This window comes from Agelaius phoeniceus, chromosome 9, assembly GCF_051311805.1.
Source record: "Agelaius phoeniceus isolate bAgePho1 chromosome 9, bAgePho1.hap1, whole genome shotgun sequence".
NCBI classification, from domain to species: Eukaryota; Metazoa; Chordata; class Aves; order Passeriformes; family Icteridae; genus Agelaius; species Agelaius phoeniceus.
This window is the reverse complement of record NC_135273.1, coordinates 6,903,247-6,917,015: the sequence shown is the minus strand read 5'-3', so window position 1 is coordinate 6,917,015 and position 13,769 is coordinate 6,903,247. Positions and strand designations below refer to the sequence as shown.

The 13,769-nt window shown below is 41.3% G+C and overlaps 1 protein-coding gene across 2 annotated transcripts in view; it reads right to left on the bottom strand.

Moving 5' to 3' along the window:
• Window positions 1-13,769, bottom strand: part of SHTN1 (shootin 1) — a 56,306-nt gene that overhangs the window by 19,747 nt on the left and 22,790 nt on the right. For both annotated transcript variants that reach the window (XM_054637074.2, XM_077182829.1), the window contains exons 7-10: window positions 12,800-12,881; window positions 11,029-11,123; window positions 2,189-2,335; window positions 755-908 (exon numbers count right to left, since the gene is read on the bottom strand). In XM_054637074.2, the coding sequence (XP_054493049.1) occupies window positions 755-908; window positions 2,189-2,335; window positions 11,029-11,123; window positions 12,800-12,881 (478 nt within the window). The remainder of the gene's footprint in view (window positions 1-754; window positions 909-2,188; window positions 2,336-11,028; window positions 11,124-12,799; window positions 12,882-13,769) is intronic.

The following is a 13,769-nucleotide window of genomic DNA, read 5'->3' as shown; positions in this document are numbered from 1 at the left end:
AGAGGTTGTATTTGAGAATGAACCAACGAGAGATCAAAGAAATTGACAATTTCAACCTCCAGACCTGTCTCTACCTTGCTGATGGTGTGGGCTTTCCCCATAAAAATGGGTGAAATTGGGTCGTGGTAGAATGGATTTTTTTCTCTCCTGTTTTCATGTCAGACCTAAAATGTAGAAATTGCTTTTCTGCACTTGAAATGCTGTCAAATATAATTAACTGGGAAGGGGCAGAAACAGAGGCAAAAAAAAAGTCCTGAATTTCTTTTAGTTACAAAAATCCTTAGCAACTGTTTTGTGTGCAGTAGGTTATGGGAGAAGTAAGAATATGATTTCCAAAGTGGATATGGTTCTTTTTTCTTGCAATGATGGATTCAAATTAAAATTGCAATATTTTAAACTTGCTTTTAAATTTCAAAAGGTAACAAAAATTAAAAATCAATGAAGTGACTTTAAAGTCCGTGGGTAATCTTTGTGTCTTTCACATAGACACCTATTCCCATATATTTATCCATCTCTAAGACTCAGGGCAACCTAACCACAGGACTTTTGTTCCTGACAGAAGTTTGACAGGGTTATTCCTGGACACACATTTTGGACACAGCTGTTCTGCCACTGAAGGCAGCTGCTGTACTTGGTCTAATGAAGCAAAGGTCTGGGTCATGGCTACACAGAAGCTTCCAGGGTCTCAAATGTAGATGTGCACCAACCACACACACACCTCACCCCTGAAATCAAAGTTATTACACAATTTTACCAGAGTGCTTTAGGTCCCTAGCTTTTTCTTCTGCATGCTGACACTTCTGCTCCAGTTCTTTTTTATCTTCTTCCAAAAGTTCTAGTTGCTGTTTAAGGCGACCAATCTCCTTGTGCAGGGACTGATTCTCTAGCTGCTCTTCTAATTCTTTAATCTGCAGTTAGCAAACAAGAGCATTCATCACAATAAAAGACATTTTCTGTCCCTCCTGTTGGCAAATAACCCACTAGGAACAATTATGGCTGAAAACATCATGTTATAGTACAGGAGTGAAGCAGAAGTCCCAGAAAAAGGAAAAATTTTGAATGAGAGCTGGAAAGACTCTTCTGAGAGATGTCAGAATTTTCTGTTATGATCCCAACTTGCTTTATCTCTTCTTTAAAATATGTCTTTAGCTCCAAAGTACTTAAGCTTTACGTTGTTCCCTTTTCTTTTTATAGAGTTTTTATCACATAATTAATTTCAGAACATTTCCTCATTTGAAGCACGAGAACGTTGACATTTTTGTTCTTTTACAGCTTCCACTGACAGGCTCATTATTTAAACTCCCTTGTCTCAACTCATGCAGATGCCAGTGGGGAAATTATGGAATATCTGAATCAGAGGCAGCATTCAGATGCAGAGTAGCAGTAACTTCACAGCTCCCTAAATATATACATTTTGCTCTAGACTTCAAAGTAGCCAAAGATGCAGAGGTTTTCTATGAACTGGAATGATTCTTCCAAAATATTCATTCAGAGCATTTGAGAATGCAGTCTTAGTATTGCAGTGTTGATGGAAGAACAGGAATTGTTTACCTATCCCTCCTACTAACAGAGTTTTAGGAACAGGCCTCAGGGTTAAAGCAAGGCTCATTTTCAGGCTTTCCTGGGAAGCAATGGTGACTTCTCCCAGTAAAGAGATTGATCTAGTCTAGTTTCAGAGCATAAATTTGTTTATATCCAATCAGTTTAGATCCTGTCACAGCACTTTGCAGATTCACCTAACACTTCCCTGCTCCAGTGTATCTGTCTGGCTTTCCCCATCCATTTTTTCAGCGAGAACCAAACCATTGCCTACCTCTCACCTCTTGTTCTTTCCTTACACCCCTAAGACACCCTTTGTATTACTCAATGTCCAAAATATGCTCTTGCCATCTCTTCACTTAATGGAACCTGACTCACTGCTTCTAACTGCACTTCACTGGCACCCAGAATAAAATACTTGCCTAAACCAGAGCCTCTTCAGGCTCAGGAGCCTTTGAGTTCTGTACTCACATCTGAACAGTGACTCAGAAGGAAATCACAACCTTCTCTGAAATTTAGTTTTTAAACTCGAAGCTCTTACAGGGGGTATGATCTTAAGTAATCCTGAACACAATTAAGACACAGCACTCCTTAAATTCAGGAGGTTTTCAAAGATTTCCAGATGAGATGAAAAGAAATTCTGTTTTACCTTTTGCTGGTGTTGAAGCCTCTCTTCTTCTAATGTGTGGGTTAGCTTAGCATTGTCATCCAAAGCCTTCAAAAGCTGTTGATCGGGAGCAAAATTTTGCAGAAGCAACTGACTCTGCCTTTTCATCTTGTTTTGTTCAATAAACATCTGCCAAAACAAGCCCACACCCAACAAAAACAACAGTCAGGCAAGCACAGTCTGATGCTAAAATGGCAATTGGAAAGAAAATGAGATATTAACATCATGTGAATGTGGAAGAAATAATGAAGAAGAAGCTGAGAAGGAAGGGGAAAAGAAGTTTGAGAGCAAAATTCACAAGGGCTAAGCTCACACTGAAAGGAGCCAGGTGTTTGCTCAGAACCACCCACTGGTACAACCTCAATTACCCACATGTTGGCAGCATTCAGAATTTAAGCACATCTCTCAATTCTGTTTCCTGGAAATGGGAACAATCTGAGCCCCATTCTGGGAGCTCTGGAAAGACTAAAAGAACTCTAGGTGGAAGATAAAATATCTATGAATTCACAGGCTAGCTCCTCAAACACATCTGCAAGCCTTGGCATAAAGCCACTGATTTGAGGGTTAGCTGGGTATGTGAATGATGGAAACTCATTTCTTCAGGAAACAAATTTCAGCCCATGACTGTGTAATCAGTGTAGGCACTTGCCCTGGGAAAATGCTTTTTAGGACAATTTCAGCCTTTTAGTTCTGATCCTTGTGTTTCTTCCTCTTCCCAACTTATATTTTTGATGTGGCAAATGAATGCATTGCAGGGGGCAGGCAAAAATCAAAAGGTCTAGAGACCTGACATTGATAAAAAATTCCCACACATCTCTAGGCTTCACTTAAGAGGTGCAGAAGCTGTCAGCATATGCAGTTTCACTGAGAGATCTGTTCCTCCCAGACTGTTTAGGAACTAGGAAAAAAAAAAAAAGATTGCTTCCCATCAACAAAAAATTCCTAGTGAATTTGTTCTGCACCTTGACATCTCTTTCAGGTAGATGTTTGCCCCCAGGCAACAAGGGCTTGCACTCGACAAACTCAGCTGTGCCTGTTCTTAGAGCAGAAACAGGGACTGGGTCATGCTGAGGTTTCACGGGAGTGTGCACAGGTCAGCAGAGCCACTTCTGACAGCAGAACAGAGAACAGCCTGAGAATGCAGGTACTCCCTCAGACTGCAAAAACACTGTTGTAGAGCTCAGCAAAAGCAAGGAGATATTTTAAGAATAAAGTATTAGAAATACAAAAGTGCCATGACATCTTTTCAGATTCCCATCCTGTTTATTCACAAACCAGAATTACAGACACGACACATGGTTTCTTCCCCTCTGGTGCCACTGCAGTGCTCTGTGATTTATTTCTTTTAATATAATTAGATATTAAGTATGAGCTGATGCTTGTGGCAAGCATTCTTTGCACAGACACCTCAGCTGAGCCTTCCCAGCAAGCAGCTCTGTGCAGACAGACTGAGAAAATCTCTGAACTTTTACCTGCCCTGGCAGCCTGTGTGACCCTGCATGCCAGGAGGAGTCACCTGATGCAGCCCTAACACCAAGAAAACCTGCAGGGAACACTCCACTGGGCAAAGCTGTGCCATGGGGGCAGGCAGCAAAGGACTGGAAGCATTTGATGGAGAGGAAATGATGAACGTGGGCTCTGGTGCTGCAGTTTGTCATACAGCAAACAGGAACAAACTGCTGACAGTGCAGAGTCAAATGTGCACTGGACATCAGCTCTCTGCCCCCACATTCTGCCAGTCAAACCAATTTATGCTTATGTTGTCTTTTACTGAGAAATCACTAGTAGGGCTGTGGCAAAAACAGTTCAAGGGCAAGAGAAACTGGGAATCAAAGCTACCCACAACAATCCATAAAGGTTTGCCTTAGTACTGCAACTGATTCATTTAACACTTGGGAATATTCTTAAAAGAAACAGCATCTTGGAACATTATACTTGAGAAAGGCCTCTAAATCACTGCAAAACAACTCAATACTGTCTCTAAGTTTTCTGTGTTCCTGTCAAGTCACTCACAGAGGTTATTTACCCCTGAAAGAAAACAACCTCTCTCTGGAAGCCAACTTCAGCAAACATCAGTTTACACACTTTCAAAGCAAAGCGAAACCTGGATTTTTAATTTTTTTTTTTTTAATATGAAAAATACTTTAGGTGATCAATTCCAGATTTTTATTCACCAAGTTTCTGCCACTAAATCCAACCAGAGTTGTTCCAGCCTGAGGGAGCAGAAAGCTGCCAAAACAAGAAGAAATCAAGTAGAGCAACTTGATTTCTTCAACTTGAGTAGATACTTCACCAAGTGTAGAAAATTCATATTCACTTTGTTTCATGTTCTTCTGCAACAGAATGATAAAAATCCTTTTGAAGACCTGGATGAAAACTCTTTCCTTCAGAAGCTTTCACATCAAGTCCTGCATTTTCAATTAGCTTTATAAACTGCTTTAGTGCAAATATTTCCCCGCTCACAAATATGAAAGCACCTTCAATATCACAGAAGAATAATTTTGATTATAAGGTAATGCTGCAATCAGACACGTGGGAACCAATTCTCACGGGGAGTCCAAACCATCTCAGAAGTTACTTACATAATTTCTATAAGTGCCAGCATATTCTAAGTGGAAGGAACAATACCAGACAGGACAGTTGTGTCAAACAAGCTGGTGGTACTGATTCCAAGTTTTTGAGAGGCTGCACTGTTTGACACAGGACAAAAAAAGACACTTGCAAATTAATTCTAACTTAAAATTTAAAAAAAATCAATTCCTGCTTTAGCAGGGTGGAAACCTGCCTATCTGCACAACCCTGAATATTAATTAAAGTGACTGCTGAAAGGGCAAAACAGCTACTAACAAGATTATTTGGACTAGGTGGAATTTAACCAAGTGATGGATTAGTTCCGACTTTGCCACCTGCTAGACAATTATCTGCAGAGCATCCCAATCAATGCTGGAAACACAAGTCAATGGTGCAGGAATCTGCTGAAAACCACACCTGCAGCTGAAGGCAGACCACAAAGAAAAACAATTTGCTTCCACCTATCAGTCTCATTTTTAAAATCACCCATTGTTGTGCAAGCCAGTTATGTATCTTCCTCTCCCTGAGTTTACAAAGAGAAGCTGCAAAGTACAGGAAATCTGGGCCACTTTCTACCAGCAGAGTTTTGACAAGAGCTGGGGAGGTGGAAAGAAGGGGGTGAAAATAACAGAAGGTTTTCCCTTGACCTCAGTGAGGCCAGAGCTCATGCTCAGCCCCTGACCCGACAGAGCGTTCACTGCAGCTGGTTTTGGTTTACAGCAGGGCTGAAAAAGGAATTCTTCCTCATTAAAAACGTTAGAAAGCAACTCTGTTAGTGTCAAATCCCTGGGAACACCAAGCCTTGCTCAAGTAAGGTTCATGATAAAACTGGATACTTTCCAACCAACCCTTCTCCCAGGAGCAAAACACTGACAAAGGAAATTCTTTAATATCTGTGTGAGGCTGCACTTCCATCTATACATCCTTTGGGTATTTGAGCAATAACTTTTTTGTCTTAGTTACAGTTTAAGGGAGAAAAATGTCCCAATTTTCCAATGTCCAACAACAGCAGGTGTTGTTCTAGTAAGGTAATTTTATGGCTGCATAAAGTAAAATAAAAATCAGTGGCATGCTGTCCATTATAAATAGAGTAAAAAAAGGTAAGTAGCAAGGCAGAGTCAAACTTGGGACAGTGAAACAGAAGTGAAGATCACTCAAGTGAGCAGCTGGTCCTTTTTTCAATCCTCAGCAGCACTGCCCCATCCCCTCCACAACCTACAGAGGGGTAACCCATTCACATCTGTCACAGTTCACAGGAGCTGATGCCTTCTGCCCTATGTGCACCCCAAAGCCTTACAGCTTGTGCTCAGACCTCAACTAAGTCCCAAGAGAGGTAGGTTCTAGGTAGTTGTATCTCCCCAAAGGAACAGGCTGTTTGAGGGATTTTATGTGATGGGGAGAACAGAGTGATCATGTCTAATTATGGCTTGACAGGACACTAAGTGGCTCTAAAATTAGGATTAAAATACAACTCCAGGTACGGTTTTTAGTTCAATGGCTAATCAGGAAAAAAACCCAAAAGTCCTTTAGTGGAGTCAAAGTCTAATCTAGTTGTATTAAGTGAGCAGTGTGACCATGACAAATGTCATATACATAATATGGACAGCCAAGAGTCACTCACAGATGATTCATAATATTTCTGACCAATAAAGATAAAATCCAGTTGATTTTAGTCACCTGGCTAATTGCCAGACAGCTTCTGAAGGGACTCTTTTGAAAGAGCTACAAGCTGCAGCATTAGTAAGTTTTGTGGCTCAAAAGAAGAGGTCTAATTCATCCAGAATGGGAGAACTGGAGGAGATGAGTTAAGCCTATTTTTTGTCCATTGTTTGCTTCTCACCACAGAGGTGCTTGGAGCCTGTACTTCTGAGTGTGAGCAGACTGTACTCCTACCAACAATGTGACTTCCTTAAAAACAGAGCATGATTTATTTTACCAGCCTGCTCTGTACAAAAGGGTTTCTCAAACTACAGCACTCATTCTTCACTTATGAGGCATAACTGCACAAAATACAGGGGGAAAATAATCTCTATTGTTATTTATTTCTTCATTTCCTGCAGTTTTCTTTTTGTCATGGTAGAAGCATAGGGATACATTCTATAATGCTCACAGCCTTACAGCATTTAGACACCATCTAACAGATTCACAAGTAGATCATACACCACATGAAAAAGGAGGAAACATCTTCACTTTTTTTCCCCCACAGACTAATTGCCTGAACAAAAAGAGATGGGGGGAAAAGAGACCAAAGAGCTTCCTGGAGCACACATCTGTTACCATTCCCCAAGCCTCTTCCTGGGAAAAAGCTTGATGAAACAAATTAGCATTACATCATGCTTCAAAAGTGGTAACATCCAAGCTCAGGAGAATTCAAGTACTAACTACTTATGTCTCTTTAATTATTAAATCCAGTTCAGTTAGCTGGACTGCAAATTAATTATCTTCAGACACCAGTTGCAGTTGAACTATTCTGGGTAAAGCACTGAGAGTGGCACTTGCAAGCACAGAGTTGCTTCTCCAGTGCTGCTTTTGCAGTATCCACTCACAGATGTAATATGTTAATGCTAAAGTCCTCACAAATTAACCCAAAAGGTCACAAATGCATCTCAGGAAGAGGTCTTTGGGAGCTCATGTCATCAAGATAACCAAACTCATTGCATTCAACCTCCTGAGTAGTGCAGACACCTGCCAAGAGTGACAATGATTTCCCCCAAGCTGACAGCCACCTTTTATCCTTCAATATGGGAAGATTCAGTCCCAGAGTAAGTAAAGTCAGCTGTGCACTGGCCCAGGGATGGGATGCAGGTATTTTGAGGAAAACAAGTTAAATACAAGTTTTGTTGTGCAGTAGTTACTTAAAAGCACAAACAGCTGTAGGATGGTGAAAGCATTGAGGAGGGAAAGTCAATGAAAAGATGAATGATGCCCATTAGAGATTCACTGAATTGTTTTAATTCATCTGGATCATATTTCCTCTGAATGCAGCCTTTCAACTTCTTAACTGCAAACTGTTTTACAGGTTACCATAAAGACTTGGGAAACCTTTCTTTTTCCAGTTGTGCATTTTGAGCAAAAAGCCTGTGTGAGCCTCAGAAGTGAAAGGAACCCCAACAAACTGCTCAGCAGTTTCACACTTCATTTTTATTTGTCCAAAATACAGAGGGTAGGGAAAAAATCAGCTCAATGTCATATTTGAGAGCACTCTGCTTCTTCTCCATGAGGTTTCCAGAGCACTTCAGGTGCAGGGATTATCTCTCCACCAGCATACACTAATAATAAACTGTTCACTTCTGCTGGTTTTAGCTGGGAGAGTTAATTTTCTTCACAGTAGCTGGCATGGGGCTGTGTTTTGGATTTGGTAACAGAAAGATATTTTCATTATTGCATGGAGCCAAGGCCTTTTCTGCTCCTCACCCCACGCCACAGTGAGTGAGCTGGGGGTGCACAAGGAGCTGGGAGAGGACACAGCCAGGACAGCTGAGCCCAAGTGCCCAGAGGGACAGTGCAGACCAGGTGGCACCATGCTCTGTGGCCCATTGCTCTGCATCCACAGCTGGGGGAAAAGAAGGAAGAGGGGGACCCTCAGAGTGATGGTGTCTGCCTTCCCAAGTGGCTGCTGTACCTAATGGAGCCTGGCTTTCCTGGAGAAGCCTCTGTCTGCCCATAGGAAGCAGCGCACAAATTTCTTGTTTTGCTTTGCTTTGCTTTTGGGTGCAGCTTTAGCTGTACTTAGGAAACTGTCTTTATCACAACCCATGAGTTATCTCATTTTTAACTTCCAATTTGCTCCCCCATCCTGCTGGGGGAAGGTGAGCAAGCAGCTGTGTGGGGCTGGGCTTCAACCCCAACATCACTTCACAAAATATTGTTGCAGGGCAGGTTGTATGTTTAATAAACAACTTATGCAAGATTATTTTGTTAAACTCAGGAGATTTTTGCATGCCTAAGAGTTTCAGTTTGCTTCTCACACTGTGTTCTTCTGCTTTTGGCTTGCTTTGGCTGCATGTACTGTATTTTGCTCATCTTTGTGGGAGAGTGCTTTTCAGGGCTACCTCTGTATTATTGCAATGGCCTTCAAGATACTCTCTGCCTTCCTTTGTTTTCTTATAAACTGCTTCACAAACAGCTGAGAGATCTTCAAGTGTCTCTTAAAACCTGACACTAGAATTCTGGTTAAGCTTGCCAAGATTCCTGTGTTAACAACCCTGTTTTATTCAGGTAGGTACAGATTTTTCCATGCCTCCGCCCCTTACACACTCTATTTATTTAGTTCTTTTATGCAGATTCCTGTACCTTTCACAATGGATTGTGACTCACTTCAAAACCTCTCTCCTTTTCCTTCCCCCTCTCCACACCACGGCTGACAATATTTACTCAGTTTCTTTAGAACCTCTAAAGAGCATGAATTCTAATGTTTGAAGTTGGATCACTTTTGATTAATTAAATATATATTATGGTGGTGCCAGCAGCATGACTATAATTAAAGCTGTATTTGGCTCTTTTTTTTTTTTAATTTTAATCAAAAGCTCTGATTTTCAAGTGTTCCCTCACTCCTATATGTGCCTGCTCCCTCCATGTCTCTGCTCTCCCCCATCTGTGCTGGCTTCTGCACACAGCTCACCTGCCCTTCCCTCTCACACCTGCACTCCCAAGTGCTCCTGTTCTGGGCAGAATCCTCCTCACCTGGCACAAGGGCAGGAGGCCAAGGGCACCCCTTTGAAAAGCAGCCCCACCAGGCACTCCCCTGAGAGCCATAATGCAAAGACAGAAGATGAAGCCATGAAAGGGCTGAGTCTGAATGCATGAGCTGACCACACCATAAAGGCAAACTTAAGGTGCTTCAGCCCCTTGGACAGACAACATGCCCACCACCACATGGGAACCTCCAGAGGCTGTGGTTCTGAATTTTACTGAGCTAAAACACACATTTGGCTGTTTGAGACATCACAAAAATCCAAAACACTAAGATGTGCCATTTTTCAGCTGCAGTGACAGCCACGTTACTTGGGGCCTTTTTCCCTTCTCCAAGTGCTCCAAACAAATCAAGAACAAAGCACTGCACATGCAGTGTTGCCTTTACTCAAAGCTCTTCCTTCTGTTGACACTGCATAGCTTAACACAACTACTGTGGCTTTTGCAAAATCCAAGTGAAAACCCAGCAGAAATTTTGAGGTTTAAAAGAAACATTTTATAGAGACAGAGAAAACAGGCTAATGAAAGCAGGCAGAAAATCCCTGAACATCCTTACCATAATCCAAACATGGCTACTGTAAGCACATCCTAGAAAACTTCGCTCTCCAAACACAGCTGTGACCTTGCAGCACGATCCCTGTGAGAGGAAGCTGACACAGCCTCACTCGAGCAGAAAGCTGTGCTGCTGTGGATGCAGTTGTGGCCAGAGCCTCTCTGATGTCTCAGGTCACTCAAGGGACACCATCAGTGTGAAACTAGGCCAATGATAACAGGTTTTTAAAGTAATTTTAAATATTGGTTCCCCAAACATGAATCAGCAATGCCTTTGTTGTCATGTGGTCATGTATTTTAAGAACTGTTCTAAAAATCCTTCTGAGCAGCACAATACCACAGGAAGACAGGCAGGTACAGAAAGGGAAGAATAATACAGGCCTAAAGTTCACTGTTGTAGTGATTCCATTTTGGGTAAGAGAATTTTATGGAATTAAAACCTTCAAGTGAACAGCTACTCTGACAGTCTGCACCAACAGGGGCCCATAGTCTGGAAGAGGCAACAACTAAATAATGACAAAACCCAAGAAACAGCTGTTTGCAAATAATCAGCATTTCTTTGGCATTGTAGGTAAGTTGCCTGTCAGCTTGTTTGTCAATTACAAGAAGTACTTTCAATATAATGTTTCAAAATGTGTCCCTCAATTGATACTGTAGTTTTCAACACCTTTTTTAGGAGTCCATGTATTTTTCAGGAAAAAAAAACAGTCCTTCAAATTATATCACTAGAAAGACAGCTAATCCCTCCCAATATTCCACAGTGGGATGTTGTAGCAAACTAAGCCCATGGTAAATTTAAAGCCTTGCCTTGAAAGGGGATGGAGGTAGGACTGCATGAGTAATTCCAAAGTACTTGTAAATGCTTGTTGAAACAGTAAACTCGTTTTCATGGATGAAATACAGATGTTACCTAAGCAGAATCTGGGGCTGGATGAGAGCCGGGAATTGAAATCAAGTCCTCCAAGCTGGCCCACTTGCAATGTCTTGATTTTCCCTTGACTACTCACCTCCTGTGCAAATGACTCTGCCTTCTTCCGCAGGTTCTTTTCCAGCTCAAAGTTTTCATGAAGCTCTTCATATTCCTCTACTGCCAGCACAGACACTGTTTATATGAATTAAACAAGATCAGAAGGAACAGATCAAAAGAAGAAGTACTGTTTGATTTTCCCAGATAAGCTGCTATTCCCTAGTACCACGGATCCCTGACTGACAGCATGACCTAGTTTTACATTTACATATACAATCTTCTTTGCAGTATTTGTCCTAAACCTCACCACATATATGCACAATTACCAATCTTCTGAACAGAGTAATACTCCTCCTTTTCAGACTGAAAATCTCCAGTAACAGGCATCAAGTAACACAGACCAGATTTTGCCTCTCTTTGCCTCAAAAGAGCTTTACTGAATGTCTCTATCAAAAATCTATGTTATTCTTGAGAAATCCATATTTGTTTACCTGGTTTGGAGATGAGCATAACAGTTTTTAAAGGAAGGTACAGTAAGTGGTAATTTAGACAGTGGGATACACATACCAGCCTACCTGACTCTCAAAGTGATTCTAACTTAAAAAAGCAAATAAACAAAAACCAACCACACACACAAAAAATACCCAACAAACAACCCACATACTTAGAAAGATTTAAGATCAATTCATCAACTCTGACTGAAATGCACTGAGTGCACAGCTCCAACACAGTGCCACATAAACAGAGGATACAAGAGGTATTGAATACTTTGGTAGCTCATTTTATGCATACAAAAAAAAATCTTGCTTTAATTTAACTCTTTTCTCCAGGAAAACAGGAAAATGTGAAACTAGGGGTTGTTCTTTCCATAATGCTTAGAAAAAAGAAAAAAAATTCAGAAAATTTTCATCTGTCATATTATCCCATCAAAATCTTCCAGCTAATCTGTTTAATCAGCTGTTCTGAAGTTTACTGTTTTGAGAGCCTTCAAGTACTGCCTGTCATAGGTTAAGAAATGCAGACACCTGGAAGGGGTAAGGGATGGACACCTGGAGAGAGCTTACAGGATATGCCCTACTATATCTCAGCCACTCCAGGAAAATGGGAAACAGCCAATGAGGCTTTCTACCAAACAATTTTTAATTTTTTAAGGCTTAGTAAGCAGCAAAAGGAAAGGGCAGAGTAATCTAAGAACTAAAAACTTTTCCCTCTCCTCAAAACTTCTTTGGAATCAACTATTACTCATGTAGAAGCATGCACCTTCATTAAGCAAAAGCTTTCCTTTTTTGAGCTATATCTCTTTTTAGTCTTTCCCTGCCCTGGTTTTACCTCTCTTCTCTTTCCAGTAAAGGAAACTTCATTATTTTCTTCTATAACTTGGAAATCTTAATTCTCATATTCTAGCACTCCTGCCTTTTTCTCATCATCCTCTGAACATAAAACAAGTTACTCCCAAGACATTAGACATTCAAAATGAGAAGCTGCATCCCAACAAAAAGGAAGGCTGGTGTAATGATTTAGGAAAGGAGGGAAGTAAGGTTCAAACCCCATCTCTGTGAAGGACTGTGCCCCTGGTTTCCCACTTGTGGCACACAGGAAGAGATTTCCCTATTCTCACATAACACCTGCTATTCACATTTTCCTGGAGTACAGAGTCTGGAACAGTCCAGGAGTTGATGCAGTGCCTGCAGCAATCAGCTCAGGTGTCAGATCTGGGCCACAGTCACTGTGCTGTAACCTGCTCTTTGTACTGCAGCAGAAAAGCTCTGCAGCTTCAGCAAACTCTTGGAGAACCTGCTGAGACTACACACCTCTGTTACACTTCTCCAACAGTTTTTGTTGCTTATTAACTTCAGTCGTCAAAACAGCCTTTTCTTCTTTCAGCTTATTTACCTAGAAAAGTATAAAGAACACATCAAAACCAAGAGCATTTCAGTTAATGGCACAAGGCTTACAGCACATACATAATTCAAGCAGTATTTTGCTGTCAGTAGCTCTGTTTCCTAGGTTTGGCTTGATGCTGGAGTTTCCAGTGGGATGGAAAGCACTTTACTCCACCTTACAGATGTTGTAACAGATGTCATAAAAGGCTTATGAACTAATCCTCCCATGGCATGTTCCAGTCACAGCTGCAAATACATGATCTTTGGAACCTTTCTGGATCAGGTGCCATAGCACCTGGTTGGAAAGTTACTTGACTGTTTGCATTTTAATATAGTCAGACCCCTGGGCTCTGTTTATTGTCCAAGTGCTGTCAGCTGTGTCTTTCTGAATGCAAGTGCTGCATAGACAGGAAGAGCCACTAAGTCTTGATTTGCATCAGTACATGGCTTATCCAGTTTTCAAGCAGGAATGAAACTCTGCTGGCTTAAAAAGCCAATTTGCTGGTCTAATTATGATGACACAGCACTGCCAATGGCTGAACTTAAGGATATACTCAAAGAAGTAGCACCAGTGATTAAACTACGTGTCCTACAAAAGTATTTCTGACATATCTATGGGTTTAAGGAAATCCAGAAAACCCCTGCAGACTGTGAAGGGCTGTCAGGAAGGGGACCTGACAGTTGTAATATGGGCTTAGATCAAACAGGTAAGGAGAAGTCATGTGCCAGCTACAGCAGCAGACTGGACTGTGATGCAGAGGGTCCCTTCCAGGGACATGCCCTGAGTGATCCATCACTGGCAGGACTGGAGATTAGACAGTATTCAATTAACTTCACAACTGAGCGTTTTCAGCAAAATAAGCTCAAAGTTACAGAAAGGACAGACTCCAGGCTGACA